Genomic DNA, 17327 nt, shown 5'->3' with positions numbered 1-17327 from the left:
AGCAATCTAAGGACACCCCTAAGCTTGCCATGAATGAGATTCTTTTGAATTTTAGGGTGATGAATTATAAACAATGAGAAATTATATGTCGATCTAATGGATTTTTGCCCTCGACATCTGCTCTTTGGGATTGGGTTCACCAGAACTAGTCCCAAAATGTTGATTTATTGTAATGCTCGAAAGGTTATTTTGTGGTTGTCTTTAAAAAAAAGTAAGTCCAGCAAAGGGCTTTTGACCATGGACCCTAGTTTTAGGGTCGTGTTGGTATTTTGGTTCTGTCATGGTTTCAAGATTTTAATCCAACTACTATGAAATCTCTGGCCACTCTAGTATGGGTAAGACTCCTAAAATTACCTCTCCATTGGATCTGACTGGAGTACCTGAAAGACATTGGACATTCAATAGGTCGTTTCATTAAGCTAGACAATGAAAGTTTGGAAAAAAGGTTCATCTCATTTGTCCAAATTTGTGTTGAGGTGGACCTCTATGAAGGAATACTGGTTAAATTCATCCTCATGTGTGGGGGGAAGAAATATTTCCAACCACTGGATTATGAAAAACAATGCTTTCAGGTGAAAAAATTATCAACAACTCGGGCAGCTTCAGCATTCTTGTTCTTCTTCAAAAGGGGGGTTCGACACCCAATAGACGAAGAAAATTCGTCATGGATAGCAGGATCCAAAGGTTGTTGTTGGTTCCAAGAACTATGCAAGTCAAAAGAAGGACAACCCTCAGCAACATAAGTCATCCCAAGACAAATCAATTTCCCCAATCCGTGATCAACCCTCAATGACACTGCCTTATTCCTCTACATAGGGGAACCTATCGAAAAGGGTCAATGAAAAGGAATCCGTGATCATAGTTCCAACGATCAATGGAAAAAATCACACCCATGATTTTGATCACTCAGATAGTGAGAAGGAAATCATGATTAGGCCAAATCCAACAACTAGGGAATTTTCTTAATGTAATGATACAACTCCATCCATAATTGGGACTGGTAGTTTTGTAGGATAAACTAATGTAAGAAAGAGAAAGGGTAAAAAAACAAAACCCATGAGTCAATATAACATGTAACACCATAAATGTAAATATTATATGTTGATACTTCGGTATCATGACATAAAACACTTTTTTGAAATCAATAGAATTAAAAAAAAAAAAAAACAACAAAAAAACTCTTACAAATTTATAAAAATAATCAAAAAATATCCTTGTAAGTAAAGACATATGTTATTACATCAAATGGGGAAAATATCCGTATAGGAAGGGACCCTTGGGTGGGGTGCAGTGAAAAATTTGCACTTACCCCTGGCCTGATAAGACACCTGGGTTCAAAAGGCATCGTCTATCTAAAACAGGTGGAAAAGATAGGTGCTTCATCTATCTGGGGCCAAGCTTGGAAGACGGGCGCAGAGCTGAATATCCTTCCTCGTTGGTGGGATGAATGGGAGGCTTACAGGATGGAACTATCCAGAACAAATGTAAGAATTAAGGATGAACCAGACCAACTGATTTGGGCACATGCGGACACTGGAAATTATTCTCCAAAGTTTGGATACAAATTCCTCATGTCCAAAAAAGGATGGGTTGATCCGGATTGGTGGGCAAAATCGCTTTGGAAACTAAAATGCCCAGCAAAGGCAAAATTTTTTTTCTGGTGCATTCTAAAAAAGAAAGCCCCTACCTGGGATATTCTCCAATCAAGATTTAAACAAGGTCCAGGTAGATGTGCCCTGTGCAAAAATGATTTGGAAACAACAAATCATATTTTTTTGGAATGTCCTTCAGCAAAAAAAGTATGGGATGAAGTATTAAAGCAGATGACTTTAACTATCAAATGGGAAGGGCAGTCCTTACCAGATGCATGGAAAAATTGGTGGAACAAAGTTCCTGATCAAAAGTTAAGGAATCTGCCCCCCATCATAAGTTGGGGAATCTGGTTAGCCAGAAACAGAATTATCTTTCAGGAGAAGGAAACAGAGGCACTCCAAATATTGACTCAATGTATGGCCATATACTCAATTATCCCGGATGATGAGAATGAGAGGGAACCTCGGAAGGTGGCGGAGGAGCAAATAAAGGAAGGGGTTCCCTGGGCTTATTTTGATGGCGCCTCCCAGGAAAACAAAGCTGGTGCAGGAATTGTTATTCATTTGAACAACTCTCATTCTCTTAAAGCATCCATCGGTCTGGGAAGTGGATCAAATAATTTTGCTGAATTATCTGCTCTAAAATATCTCTTATGCTGGTTGATTCAAAAAAACACCCTCACAGTTCAAATTTTTGGAGATTCTCTAAATGTTATAAATTGGTTAAATGGACGGAGCAGATGCAAAAATTATGCTTTACAGCCTTTATTTGAAGAAATTCAAAATTCAAAATTGTCTTTTATTTCGCTGTCCATTAACCATATTTACAGGGAACGAAATGATCTGGCAGATAAACTTTCAAAAGACGGTATTGAACAATCTGTGGGCAGTTGGAGAATAAGGGAGGAAGTAAACGGGGAAAGCTTTGCCTCGGACCAGCCTCCATATGCAGGAATTCTCCATTAAAACCAGTTGACCAGCAATTTTTCTGTTGTTTTGTCTACTAAAAAATACTGCTGAAACAATATTTTTGGCGTTACAGTGGAAAGTGAAAGCAAGGCATATATATTTTTCTCTTTTTTGTTTCTGCTTTATGAAACTGTCAGAAAAAACGGGAACAAGATGGACACATGAAAAAGTCAAGGGACAAGATCGCTGGTGAAATGATCTCTTCTCGGGAAGAGAAGAAATACTCTCTTATGAGATTTTTGTATAATCAAACAGTTACAACAGCAATAGAGCTGTGTATGTACATGAAACTTTTTATTAATATAAGAAGTTCGTTTTTTTTCTTTGGAAAAAAAATGTTATTACATCAAATAATGAGTATTTTAGATAGCCATGAGTCGTTCTCTTAACTTCATTGACATTAAAGGTTGTTAATTTTAATTTTTTCCCTAATTTATCTTTTCATATATTTCCATTTAATAATATATGTATATTTTAATATTTTTAAAATTCTTACCAAATATATATATTTTTAAATCAAAATGTATTTAATTGAAGTTTACCTCTAAAATCAATTAATATATTTTCATAATTTAAGGTCTTACCATGTCATAAATCTCCAAAATAAAAATAAGAAACAACTTAAATTAAAAGTCACCTTCTAAAGGCCCTATATATTAGGGATGAAGGCTAGGAGATTTCTAGCCGTGCTTTGAAATTTTGGATGGTATCATATGACCATTTTTTGAATGGTCTACTTCAGTTTCTTATAGGTTTAGTTTGTTTCTTATTTTAATTTTGTATATTGAATTTTATTAAATATTTATATACATTTTTCTAAGTTTTATTGTTTGAATAATTTTGTAAGTTTAATTAATAATTTGTATTTTTTAACAAAATCTGATTTCTAGGATTTCTCCTGTTTTTTTATTTAAAGCATAATAATTCTGGATTCAAAATATAATAATTCTTTTGCAATTATTTAGTTTTGCATGTAAAAATCTTTTGTATTATTTAAAGTATAATAATTCTTGATTCAAAGTATAATAATTTTTTGTTTGTAATTATTTAGTTTCGCGTGTAAAAATCTTTTGTATGTAACAAGTCGCTCGTTGCACGTGACGTGCATGATTTGATGGCTGGGGCGGATGGCTTTCGCACCCCCCAGCCAGGCTCGATTCCTGCGGAGGTGTTTCGTTGAGGCCCCTCGCTATGGTGATATTTGTAACGGCTATGCCGTAAAAATCTGCTCATCTGCTGGCTTCGGCCATATGTAAAAAAATCTGCGGGCTTCGGCCATATCATGATTTTCTCTCTGAAAAAAAAAAAAACAAGTCGCTCGTTGATTGGATTTTGAAAACCTATTACTATCATATATGAAACTTTGATGTGATTACACACATTTAAGTTATAATTTCATTATTAAAGACAAGTTAAGGCTAATATGATATTTAATTTCATGTTAATGTTAATATAACATATTACTCAATGTTAAAAAGACCATTTGAAACTCAAATTTTTAGGTCTTGCTATGGTGGACATGTTTGGATCCCGATGCATGCTAAAAGGCTTGTCCTTAGTTTAAACCTCTACCTTATTCAGTTGTGTAACATTTTGGTTGCCTGTTAAATCCATCTACCCCGACATGTCACCATTTAAAATTATCATTACTCATCATGTTGACTCTCAACAAGTATGAGAACTATTGTGACTATATGTTTCAAAGAGCATAGTAGGAATTGTTTGCAAAGAGACTATGAGAGAGAAAGGTGTAGAGGTGGAGGGTTTGTAATTCTTATTTAGTAACTTGAACACATAAACATAGGCAAGGGTGAAAAGGTGAAAGTTATGCACATATGTAAAGTTTTCTTTTCAAACCCATATAGCACGACTCACACAACTTGGTCAACACAAGGTGACACAATGCTTGAGAGAATTGAAACACCGTCAATAGAACGAGGAGAAGGTTGGAGTTAGACCATCCAATGAATGGAAGCAAGTTTCTTAGTTTATTATCGATATGATAGTTTTTATCTGTCTAGGGTGTATTGTGTACACTTTCTATTTAATAATGACCTTTCTTTGAATATAGGATTTATTATTTGTGTTTGCATTGATTTTTTTTTTGAAAAATTGCTTTTATGATAATCTCTTGTAGAGTGAAAAAAGGGGATAAAAGTGGGGTGGTGGATGTGTGTGTCTTGGGGAGAGGAGGGAGTTATCATGGACCCTAGAGGAACAATTGAGGCTTATTATGCTTGGGGACTTGGTATTGCATGCAACAATAGAGTAGAAGCATATGCTTTGTGTCAAGGATTAAAAATAGAAAAAGACATTGGTATAGAATTGATTAAAGTGATAGGGGATTTTAAGAATATTATCAATCACATGTTGTACAATTCAGAGTCAGAAGACAATCTTCTAGCTCCAATTATAGAATGAAGTGGAAGGGAAGTTGGCTCCTTTTCCCACCTCAAATTTTATCATGTCTTATGAGAAAATAATAGAGCAACAAACCAACGGGCTAATTTTGGCTCAAGTCAAAAAGAGGGGGAGATTATGGTAAATGACACATCAACTCAACAACCCTAATCAATATATAATACTAAGGCATGTTTTATGTTGTTATATGGAAAATATCAATGGATTCATAAAGTGTCACATGCATGTAATCATGATTGCCTCTTCAAATATACAAATAGTAATGTGAAGGGATATAGTCTTTCATTTGTATGCTCTTTTAATTGAACTTGCATTCTTATTACTTATTGTTCCTTACTTTTCCAACTCGTTGTGGGATAATGGTGTTGTCATTCAACACGTATAGGGGGTATTGCAATCCTTTTTGCTAGGGAGTTATTATGGAACTTAGAGGGACAACTAAGGCTTATTGTGCTCAAGGACTTGGTATTGCATGCAATCATAGAGTAGAAGTATATAATTTGTGCTAAGGATTAAAAATAGAAAAAGGCATTGGTATGCAATTGATTAAAGTGATAGGAGATTGCAAGAATATTATCAATCACATGTTGTACAATTTAGAGTCGACAGACAATCTTCTAGCTTCAATTCTAGAATGAAGTGCATAGGAAGTTCGCTCCTTTTCCCACATCAAATTTATCATGTCTTATGAGAAAATTTAAATAATAGAGCAACAAACCAATGGGATAAATTTGGCTCAAGTCAAAAAGAGGGGGTATTGTCAATGGAAAATCAACTGAAAAATCCATCCCCCAATCAATGTATAATACCAACCCATGTTTAACATTGTTAAGTTGTTATATGACAAGTATCAATGGACTCATAAAGTGTCACATGGCATGTAATCATGACCACCTCATCAAATATATGAATAGTAATGTGAAGGGAGGAGAGTCTTTCATATGTATGCTCTTTGCATTGAAATTCCATTCTTATTACTTAATGTTCCTTACTTTTTCCAGCTCGTTGTGGGATAATGGTGTTGTCATTCAACAATCATAGGGGGTATTGCAATCCTCTTTGCTAGGGAGTTATAATGGACCCTAGAGGGACAATTGAGGATTATTGTACTTGGGTACTTGGTATTGCATGCAACAATAGAGTAGAAGCATATGCTTTGTGCCAAGGATTAAAAATAGAAAAAGACATTGGTATGCAATTGATTAAAGTGATAGGAGGATCCAAGAATATTATCAATCACATGTTGTACAATTCATATTCGAGAGACAATATTCTAGCTTGAATTCTAGAATGAATTGGAAATGAAGTTGGCTCCTTTCCCACATTAAATTTTATCATGTCTTATGAGAAAATAATAGAGAAATAAACCAATGGGCTAATTTTGGCTCAAGTCAAAAAGAGGGGGAGATTATGGTCAATGGCACATCGACTCAATAATCCATCCCCTAATCAATGTATTGTACCAAGGCATGTTTAATGTTGTTAAGTTGTTATATGACAAGTATAAATGGACTAATAAAGTGTCACATGGCATGTAATAATGACCACCTCATCAAATATATGAATAGTAATGTGAAGGGATGAGAGTTTTTCATCTATGTTCTCTTTACATTGAGCTTGAATTCTTATTACTTATTGTTCCGTACTTTTCCAGCTCATTATGGGATAATGGCGTTGTCATTCAACAATCATAGGGGTTATTGCAATCCTCTTTGCTAGGCCCATATTCTTCATTCTTTTTTGGTTTTTGTATGGACTATTTATTTGTGCTAGGGAACTTCTAGTGGAACCACCTCCTTGGTGGATTATTATCCTATAGGAAACCAAAAGACTTTAGGCCAACACTGAGCTTGGAAGTAATTGGCTAGACTAGACGTGGCTCTAAGGATCAACAACAATTGAAAATTGAGCTTTTGGAAGTGTTTTTAGCTCTCTATTTTGGGACAAAGGAGACCATGGAGCACCTAATATTTGAGGTGGCTTTTATGGGTAAGGTGAAATACATTCCACTTATAGAAGATATCGGTTATATAAGGCATTTGGCGAAATCCGTAAAGTTATAAGAAATATGCAGAGTCATAAGATGCCATGAAAAGAACATTCTTTGTAAAAAGTATTCATTATTAAATCTTGTTTCAAAAATTCATGAAATTGGATGTTACATTACAACATAGGTATCAAAAATCACGGGGCCTCTAGTGAAACTAAAGAAATACTTGGTAGTTTTGGAAGTTGGATGTACCCTTATTTTAAATTTGGCACTTAATCTACATAGGGGTGATCAGTACATGGCCTCAACCTAAGGATTTCATCTAACACTTCTATGGGAGAGTTAAAGGAGGAAGAAATTTCACTCTTATGAGGAAATTGTAACTATGAATAAAGAAATTAAAACAACAAAGTATACATATGGAGGATGTTGCTAGTTTCTATTCTCATTGTTAATTTTAATGCTTTTTACGACTATAACAATATTAGTCATATATTATAAAATATATAGCATTAAGAAGCACTAAGTAATTTTGTATAAGGACAAATCCAAATCTTTGTCTTTGGCTTGTAGTAGGATCTTTTATAGACTATGTAATTGCTATTTTGAAACTCTTTGAAACTATAAAGTGATATAACCTCCACTATAGTATTTGATGTAGCCTCTTTACCAATATAATTCACCCAATTATTGTTTTAAAATGACATGTAATAGTAAGGGATTTTTTGAAACTAGAAAAACATACTTTATATTTGTATGCAACATATTTCGATGAGTTCCCATTTCAACTATTAGTGCCATAATAGGCGTATTCGATACTTGGATAAACCATTTTTGAAATTTATTATTATATGACATTAGGTTATTGAGGTAGTGACATCTATTGCAAAATAGTCCATGATAGTTGAATCAATAATCTTATCCGGCCTCTGTAATGAAGCTTCAAGGTTTATGTTAAGAAGAAATTCCTATTTTCTTCAATGTTTAGGTACTATGAAGAAATTCCTATTTTCTTTAATGTCATCGTCATTCATAAGCTTATAGCAATGAGAAGCTAATTGGAATATTAAGCTATTTGAATCAATTTTTCGATGTATATTTATTTTTCCATTTTAGGTACATTGGATATGGGTGATAAGCAATTCCAACATTTGAAACAAAGATTTGGAAAAATTATGGATCAAGTTTCTATTAAAGTAGCTCCAAATTACTAGGGATCTTGTTAATGAAGACCCTACAATGGGTGCAAAATGAACATTTGTGATAGTAGTATATCTAAGCCATTCAAATCAACCTACAAGGCACTATCTACTAGCATTCCTTAATAGTCACTTCCATTGAAAGGTTGAAAATCAAATTTCAATTTGTAAAATAAGAAGCAAATGGAACTAAGAAAAAGAAAATTGAAACTATATCTATTTGTGCATGTATGCATGTGATTCATGACATGATGTCTTGATAGATCTTAGGATGAACATCTTAAACACAAGTCGAAAAATTGGTTAAATTGATTACATTTTTTAAATAATTAATGATTAAGATGCATTTAGAACAATATGCTAAATATTGCTCAAAGTACATAGTTGTCACCAACACTATTTAGAGAAATCTCATTTGTATTCATTTTTATCCATGATATGTGGTAGCCCCATTTGTTGAGATGCCTTTCACTAATTTTTGATAAAGTGGGTACACATGGAATGGATCATAATTTCTTGATGATGAATTACTACATTTGATTTTTCTTTTAAGCCACCTAACGTGTCTTCTTGAACACTTATTATCTACATCTATTTGTACCTTCTTGCCATAGGAAATGTATTGGATATTGTTGAAATATGGTTGTAATTCATTCTAACCCAAGCATTGCCAGAAGAAGCCCTATTTTTATGACAAATATGACAAGAAAAATAAAGAATTTTGGGGGTCAAGATCACATTTATTTGATTCTACTTGTCATGTTGATTCCAGTGGTATATGAATTTCTTTGTAGTTCATCTCGGTTTGGGAGATATTCTCAATCAAAGATTGAAGCCCCTTCTTGTGGTCAAAGTCCCCAAAATGAGATGATGTGGCAACTCATCATTGGTCAAATCTTGAGGCCAAGAAGAATTTTTGTTGAAGAAATTATTAAATATCTTGAGGTAAAATTTGGTTGCACGTAAGGAGACTTTTAATTTGGTCCTATTGTTCATAGGGGTTTTTGGCTCGAAGTAAAAATTCAAAATTCAATTTAAAATCTAATTCTAAGGACACCTCCCTCCAAATTTTTGGCTCCAAGGATTATTCAAATTTGAAATTTGAAATCCAAGTCGGCTTCCCTTCAATCTATCCAAAGTTGGCTCATACTAGAATGACCTTTCGACCTTTATAATTGATTTGTATGTCCCTCCATTAAGCAACAGTCTGAGGCATTTAAAGTAATATATCTGAGTCTATCTAGCAACCTTTGGAGTAGTCATGCCAAACTTAAAGAAAGGCCAATCTATGGGAAAATTTTGGATGAAACACTTTCTATATTTTGTTATTGAGTCTTTATTAGGTTTTTAAGCAATTTCCAAGGTCATTCGCCCTATTTGAAGGAGATCCAATCTATTTTCTGAGGAAGTTTGTTGATTTTATGAGGCATGTTCATCTCAGTTTTCATCCCTTTGTGTTAGGGAAAGTATGAACCGAGTTGTGACAGAACGTTTGTGCATCCATGCAGACTTACTGAAACAAGGCTTTGTGGCTTATTTATACATATTGTGAGGTTTTACTTTGACCTTCAACAAAATCAAACCTCAATGACATACTTACCCATTTATGAGCACCCATTAGATACCCTTCAACTTGAGTTTGTTGGCTTACACTCACTGATATATTTTCATTCTCTTGTGCTTATGCTCTTTATGACTTGATTGCATATTTGCATGCAAATTTTGGAGGCAATTATCATGTCATATTGCAGATATTAGGGTTTTTTATGACAGACTTTGGACTGGTCCGAGCTTGAATTAAATTTGTTCTTGAGATATTTTAATTTTTATGGTGGTGTGTTTAACTATGTTCAATGTAGATGTGAGAGGATTTTTCCTGTGTGACAAACTTACTGCTTTTGCAAACCTCAACCTGTGCAATCTAAGGCATCACCATGACATAAATACTCAACCCTTGATTTGTCTTGTGACTTAGCTCCTTCAATCATATATGTCCTCCTTGAATCAGTTTAGAAGCTTGTCTTGTGGCATCATTGAAGTTGGATTCGCTAGCAAATTAGTCAAGAGTATTCTTACAGTTCAGTTCCCCAATCTAAGGAGGAAATTAACAGTATTTATGAGGCCATTCTCAACCTATCTAAAACTCGGACTTGCATCTTCCTAAGGCTAGCTATTTTAATTCTAAAGCAACATTTAAGATTTTCTATCTTGAGGCATAATTGCTTTCCTTTTCAAGTCAATGTTGATACATCAAGTAATATATCAACAAAAGTAAATTTTAAACTAAGGTATGTTTTGATGTTATGGTTCATATTTGGAAATTGTACAAGAATCACATATCTAGAAGCAATAAAATCCATATTGATCTCTTAGTAGTAGAAAAATTGTGTACTAGTATTATCAAAGAACTAGAGTAGTGAAGGTAAATCAACAAAGATCTTATAAGTATTGTACATAGACATCTTCAGATGTATTCTTGGTATCATTAGATATGAAGGCATCTTGCATCAGTAGACATCTCTAGGTGTAACAGTGACACATATTGCATCAACAAATTTTTCTTTGAGATATGAAACTTGCAATCTGATTAAAGGTGTTTTGCAATCAAAGAAGTTGTGCTAAAGTTAAGGCTATTATTGTTACATCATTTAGAAGAAGCTTTGAATGTATTGAATAAACGTGGTTTTCATTGTAAATATGAAGCATGCATTAGCAAAAAATGGTTTTATTGAATATCCTTGTAAGTGGGTCATTTCCCCTCGTATGGGAGCCCACAAATTATTCCTTATTTTTATATATTAAGGGTGGTTGGGTGGTTCAAGGTAGAAAAGTGAAGTTTTCTTTAGTTTATAGCCTAAAAATACTTCAGGGTGGTAGGGTGGTGCTAGGGCAATTTGGAGCTTGCAAGGTATTTGAGCATCTTATCAGTTGTAGCCGATAAAACTAGGGTGTTGGAGTGTCCTTCCAATTGCAGTTGGTAAAACTAGGCTGCAGGACCATCCTTTTAGGATTTAGATCTACCTGATAATGAATGGTTTTCTAGAGTATTAGGGAGTTGAGGCTTCCCTTTCAGTTGGAGTTGAACCATTAATGTACTCACAAAATATTATAAAAGTGTTCAATGGTTTTTCTCTTGGAAGGGTTTCCACCTAAAAATTTGTTGTGTACTACTCTTGTGATGTGTTGTTGATTATTGTTCTATTTTTCATGCTTTAAAAATTCTATAATCAACCAATTGTAAGTGAAATATTGATTCACCCCCCTCTAAGTATTTCCAACAATTGATATCATATAAGGTTCATTCACAAGTATTTTAACCACTAGAAGGGAGATTGGGGAGTGTAGAAAGATTAGAATGCCAGTATTTAATGGACAAAACTATGTACTTTGTAGTGGAAGGATAAAAGTGTATGTTCAAGCTCAAGGAGATGATGCCTGTAAATCTGTAATGACTAGATACCAAGAACCCTTAACTGCTCAATAGATGATGTAGGTAAGAAGCTTTGTGATAATAATGCTAAAGCTAGGATTACTATTTTGAATGGCCTAACATAATCAATATATGTAAAGGTAGTGCATTGTATATCTACAAAAGATGTTCGAGACAAGCTCAAAAAGATATATGAAGGGGACAAAAAGGTTAAGGAGGCAAAGCTTTAGAGCTTTAGAGAAAAGTCTGAGCAACTGAAAATGAATGAAGATGAAAATATTGTAGATCATTTTATCCAGGTTCATGAAGTAGTAAATTCCATACAAGGATTGGGAGAACCAATGGAAAACAAAGTTATTGTCCAAAAAAATACTGAGATCACTTTCGATGAGATTTGATGCTAAAGTATTGGTATTAGAATAAAGATTGGACCTATAAAATGTCAGCATGGATGAGTTACATGAAATACTTACTGCCTGTGAAACGAGAACAAATAAAGAGAACTCATCCAAAAGAGAAGCGACTTTTATGACATCCAAGAAGGCAGGGAAAAACAAGCAATAATCAAATCCAAGCCCTAGTTGCAGCTGTAATGAAATTTTAGATGAAGAGATAACCAAATTTTTGAGGAAGCTAAAAAGAGGAACATGCAAGTACAAAGGTAAGTTCCCTTAAAACGTTTCAATTGTGGTGAAATTGGTCATTTTGCTTCAAAGTGTCCTTATGGAAAGAACTTCAGAAAATGATGATGAAGAGGAAACTCCTCGGAAAGTGAAGAAGAATAAAAAAAAAATACAATAAGTAGGGTAAAAAAAAAGGCTTCAAGAAAAGTTTCTACTCAAAGGAAGATAGTTTGCCATCCAAAGAAGAGACTGATAGAGATGGTGAAAATGGCACAGGAAGGGTATTTTTCATGGAAAGAGATAACTAAAAGGAATCCCATAAAGAACAAGAATATGATGAAGAACAAGAAGGTGAGGTTGATCTTGAAAGAGAACTTATCAATGCCTTAAAGGATCTGGAGGTAGAAAGAAGGATTGCCGAGACATTGGAAGCTGAATTGAGAAAACTAAAGAAACATGCTAAAAATCTTAACAAAAGGTTTGAATAATAAAAGAAGATTATCATCAATCTAAAAGTACAACTAGAGGAGGCCAATAAAATTGAAGAATCACTCAAGAAGGAGTTGGAAGAAAGCTTCAAATCAAAGGAGGATCTGGAAGCATAAATTTTCTCTTTCTGGAAGAAAGCACAAAAGAAGAACATCCAACAAAACTTTGCAAATAACACCAAAGTTTTGGATGAAATTATCAACAGTTAAAGATCATGCAGTGACAATATTGGATTGGGATATATGCCCACATTCATAGGCTCTATCTCCATGATGACAGAAAATGAAGCTTAACATAAAACATATGTTGACATGGTCAAATATTTCAAAGAGGAAAGCATGCCAACCAAATAAAAGGGTCAAAGTCAACCAATGCAAAATCAACAACCTACAGTGAAGAGATCCCAAGAATAAGGCATTTGGAGAACTCTAACACAAAGAAGATCTCCTCCCAAGTATCATACTATTTTTCTTGGTGTATGCTATTATTGCAATAATTTTGGACATAAGGTTGTAAACTGTAAATCTTATGCTAGAAATAGAAGCAACTTTGGCAACTACTCTAGGAATGATTATCCTAGAAAATCTCGAGAAGATTACAAACAATATATAACAGGTTTGGGTACTTGAGTAATGAATTAGAGTGCTACAAATGCAACAAATATTTACATTTGGCTAAATACTACAGGATAACCACTCCTCCGAGGGAACCACAACATGTTGTAAATGCTCCTTGGAAAATTTGGAAGAAGAAAAACGAAATTTGTGCAATTGCTCTAAAAGCATAAAGTAATAAAAGTGTATGGTATGTTAACAGTGGTTGCTCAACACATATGGCAGGGGATAAGAAAAAAATTGTATCTTTGTAGGAAGATAGCAATGTAACAATCTCATTTATAAATGATGGATCTACAAAGGTGATAGGAAAGGGTACAATTAAGCTCGGAAACAAGAAAGCCACAACAAAAGATGTGTTACTCATTGAAAACATAAATCACAATATACTAAGTGTGAGTCAAATGTGCGATCAAGGGAACATGCTACTATTTGACTCAAAGAAATGTGAAATAAGAAGGGAGAGATAAGATAGGTTGGTGGAAAAAACAACAAGAACTCTAAATGATATATACAACTTCGATGAGATTGGAAAGGAAGGTTTTTTTCTTGACTAAAGAGAATGAAATTTGGCTTTGGAACATAAGGATAGGACACATGAATGGCAGCAACCTAGTCAGAATCAGTAAAAAGGATGTTGTGAGAGAAATTCCAGAAATTTCAAAACCAGCTAGCACTTCATGTAAGCATGGAAAACATACAAGAGTTGAGTTCAAGACTAAGAAATGCTATACTTCAAAACCATTAGAGTTGGTACATGCTGACCTATGTGGACCAATGACAACCAAAGGATTGGATGGTGAATAATACTTCATGCTAATGATTGACAATTATATCAGGATGACAACAATCAATTTTATAAAGAAGAGGATTGAAGCCTTCGAATGCTTCAAAATCTCCAAAGAAATGGTTGAGAATGAAACCAAATTAACAATAAAATGTCTAAGATCAGATAAATGAGGGGAGTTCACATCCCAAAAATTTTAACACTTTTGTGAGGAATAGGGAATAAAGAGACAATTCTCAGTAGTAAGGACACCACAACCAAATGGCGTGGTCAAAATCAAGAACATAATAGTTGAATAAATGGCTAGGACCATGTTGAATGATTGCAAATTAGTTGATGTGTTGTGGGTCCAAGCAGTGGAGACAACAGTGCACATTCTAAATAGAGGAATGCTTAAAAGCAATAATGACAAGTCTCAATACAAACTATGGAAGGGAAGACCAACAAATGTCAAGAACTTCATAATCTTCAGGAACAAATGCTACATTAAGAGGGAAGATAAGAATATTTAGAAATTTGACTCTCGAGTAGACTAAGGCATACTTATTGGGTACTCAGAAAAGAGCAAGGCATACAGATCCTATAATTTGAGACTTAGCAAGTCACAGAGAGCATTAATGTAACCTTTTATGAAACTTGTGATTCAAAGACAAAGCAAGGATCCTTATCTTCAAGGATTGAAGAAACAAAAGAACCCAAGCAAGAATAAAGAGTTAAGGAAGAAGAAGTAGAAGAACAATAGGAGTCAACTATCAATTAAGAAAACAATCAACATGCATGATATAAATCTCCCAAATGTTGGTACCAGAAGAATCATCCATTAGATCATATTATTGGTGATGTAAATGTAGGAATAAGAACCAAAAGAAGCATGCTAGAGCAACATAATCTCACTTTACTATCCACATTCGATCCTAGAAACTTTGAAGAAGCTATATGAACATTGGATCATGGCCATGGAAAAAGAAGTGGATCAAATTGAAAATAATGACACATGGAAATTGATTCCAAGGTCGGGGACAAGAATGTTATTTCCAAAAAATGGGTCTTTAGGAACAAGCCGAATTAAGATGGAGAGGTAACTAAGAACAAAGCAAGACTGGTTTGTAATATGCGCAGGTTAAAGGAATAGATTTCAAATAAACACTTGCACTAGTAGCTAGGATGGAAGCTATTAGGATTTTCTTGGCCTATGCTTGTTCAACAAAGATTAAGGTGTATTAGATGGACGTCAAATGAGCCTTTTTTAATGGAGAATTAGAAGAAGAAGTCTACTTAGAGAAGCCTGAAGGATTTCTGCTTATCGACAAGGAATATTATGTTTGCAGGTTGAAGAAATCTTTGTACAGTCTCAAGTAGGCTCCTAGACCATGGCATGCCCGTTTAGATAGGTACTTGTAGAAAAAAGGATTCAAAAAGGGAAGTGTTGATAACAACTTATATATAAGAGTGGAACAAGACAACTTGACTCATATTGAAGTATATGTCGATGATATCACTTTTACAACCATGATGATAGGACGAGTAAGAAGTTTGTAAAGGATACGCAAAATGAATTTGAGATGTCTTTACCTGGTGAGCTGAATTTATTCTTGGGACTTCAAATATCTCAAGAAGATGATGGAATTTTTATCTCTCAAACCAAGTACATAAAATAAATGTTGAAGAGGTTCCAAAAGAAAGATTGTGAAGTAGTGAGCAGACCCATGGTGACCAGTTGTAAGTTAAGCAAGGACAATATATCCAAGGAAGTAGATCAAATATTGTATATATTTATGATTGAAATCCTACTGTATGTGACAAATTCAATACCTAATGTGATACATGCAGTTGGACATGTAGCACATATCCAAGCAGCACCAAAATAATCCCATGTCATTGCAGTGATAAGGATCTTTTAATACCTCAAAGGAACAACAAATTTTTTGCTACCGTATCCAAGGGAAATGAATTGACCTGAATAGCCTATACATATGTAGATTGGGTAGGAAATATTGATGATCACAAAAGCACTAGTGGATCAACCTTTTATTTGGGTGATTGTCTTATTTCATGGTTAAGCAAGAAGCAGTCTTCAATATCCTTGTCCACAACAGAAGCATAATATACCACAATAGTATCATGTTGTACTTAGGTTCTTTGTATGAAGCAAACCTTGGTGGATCTCCAAGTAAAGTTTGATGAGCCAATTTCGCTATTCTGTGACAACACCAACGCCATAAGTCTCTCCAAGAATCCTGTAATGCTTTAAAAAACAAAACACATTCCTATTAAATACCATTTCTTTGGGAACATGTTGTAGGGAAGAATATCAAGGTAGAGTACATTGGGAAGAAGGAATAGATAACCGATATCTTCACCAAACCTCTACCTCGAGAGAACTTTCAGTATCTTTGGCAGAAGCTTGAATTCTACAAAGTTTACATTGATATGCATTCCATTCCGTCTAGTTAGGTAAATAGGGGGAGAAAGGCTTATTACAGGAAGAGAGATGACGCTATTTTGTCAGGGGGAGTTACCCTTTTCCATTGATGTCAAAAGGGGGGAGAAATCAAGGGAAGACGATCAAAGGCATGGAGTCAGGGGGAGAATTTATTGCAAGAGGAGTACATGTTTTGCCATCAATGACGAAGGGGGAGGTTGTTGAAATATGGTTTTCATTGATGCCAACCCAAGCATCGCCAAAATAAGCCCTATTTTGATAATAAATATGACAAGACAAATCAATAGTTTTGGGGTCAATACACCTTATTTTGATTTTAGTCATCGTGTTGATTCCAATGATATATGGTATGATTCGTAGTTCATCTTGGTTTGGGAGATATGCTCAATCGAATATTGAAGCCCCCTTCTTGTGGTCAAATTCCCCATATTGAGATGATGTGGCGACTCACCATTGGTCAAATATTGAGGCCACGAAGGGCTTTTGATGAAGAAATTAATTAAATATATTGAGGTCAAATTTGGTTTCATGTAAGGGGACTTTTACTTTGGTCTTATTGTTCATAGGGGTTTTTGGCTCCAAGTCAAAATTCAAAATTCAAAGGATTCCTCCCTCCAAATTCTTGGCTCCAAGGATTATTCAAATTTGAAATTTGAAATCCAAGTTGGCTTCCCTCCAATCTTCCAAGTCAGCTCATTCTAAAATGACCTTGTAGCCTCTATAAATTGATTCATTTATCCCTCCATTGAGCAATGATCCGAGGCATTGAA

General features: G+C 34.4%; 1 protein-coding gene across 1 annotated transcript; it reads left to right on the top strand.

Moving 5' to 3' along the window:
• Positions 1–2009: 2009 nt before the first annotated feature.
• On the top strand, positions 2010–2558 carry LOC149239207 (uncharacterized). Its single transcript, XM_089369794.1, has one exon. The coding sequence runs from the start codon at positions 2010–2012 to the stop codon at positions 2556–2558; it is 549 nt and encodes a 182-aa protein (XP_089225920.1).
• Positions 2559–17327: the final 14769 nt, after the last annotated feature.

The sequence above is a fragment of the Pinus tabuliformis genome, chromosome 8, assembly GCF_031772625.1.
Source record: "Pinus tabuliformis cultivar Carrire ecotype Pingquan chromosome 8, CPIR1, whole genome shotgun sequence".
In the NCBI taxonomy this organism is placed as follows: domain Eukaryota; kingdom Viridiplantae; phylum Streptophyta; class Pinopsida; order Pinales; family Pinaceae; genus Pinus; species Pinus tabuliformis.
Note: the sequence above shows the minus strand (reverse complement) of the source record. Positions and strands in the feature narration are given on the sequence as shown.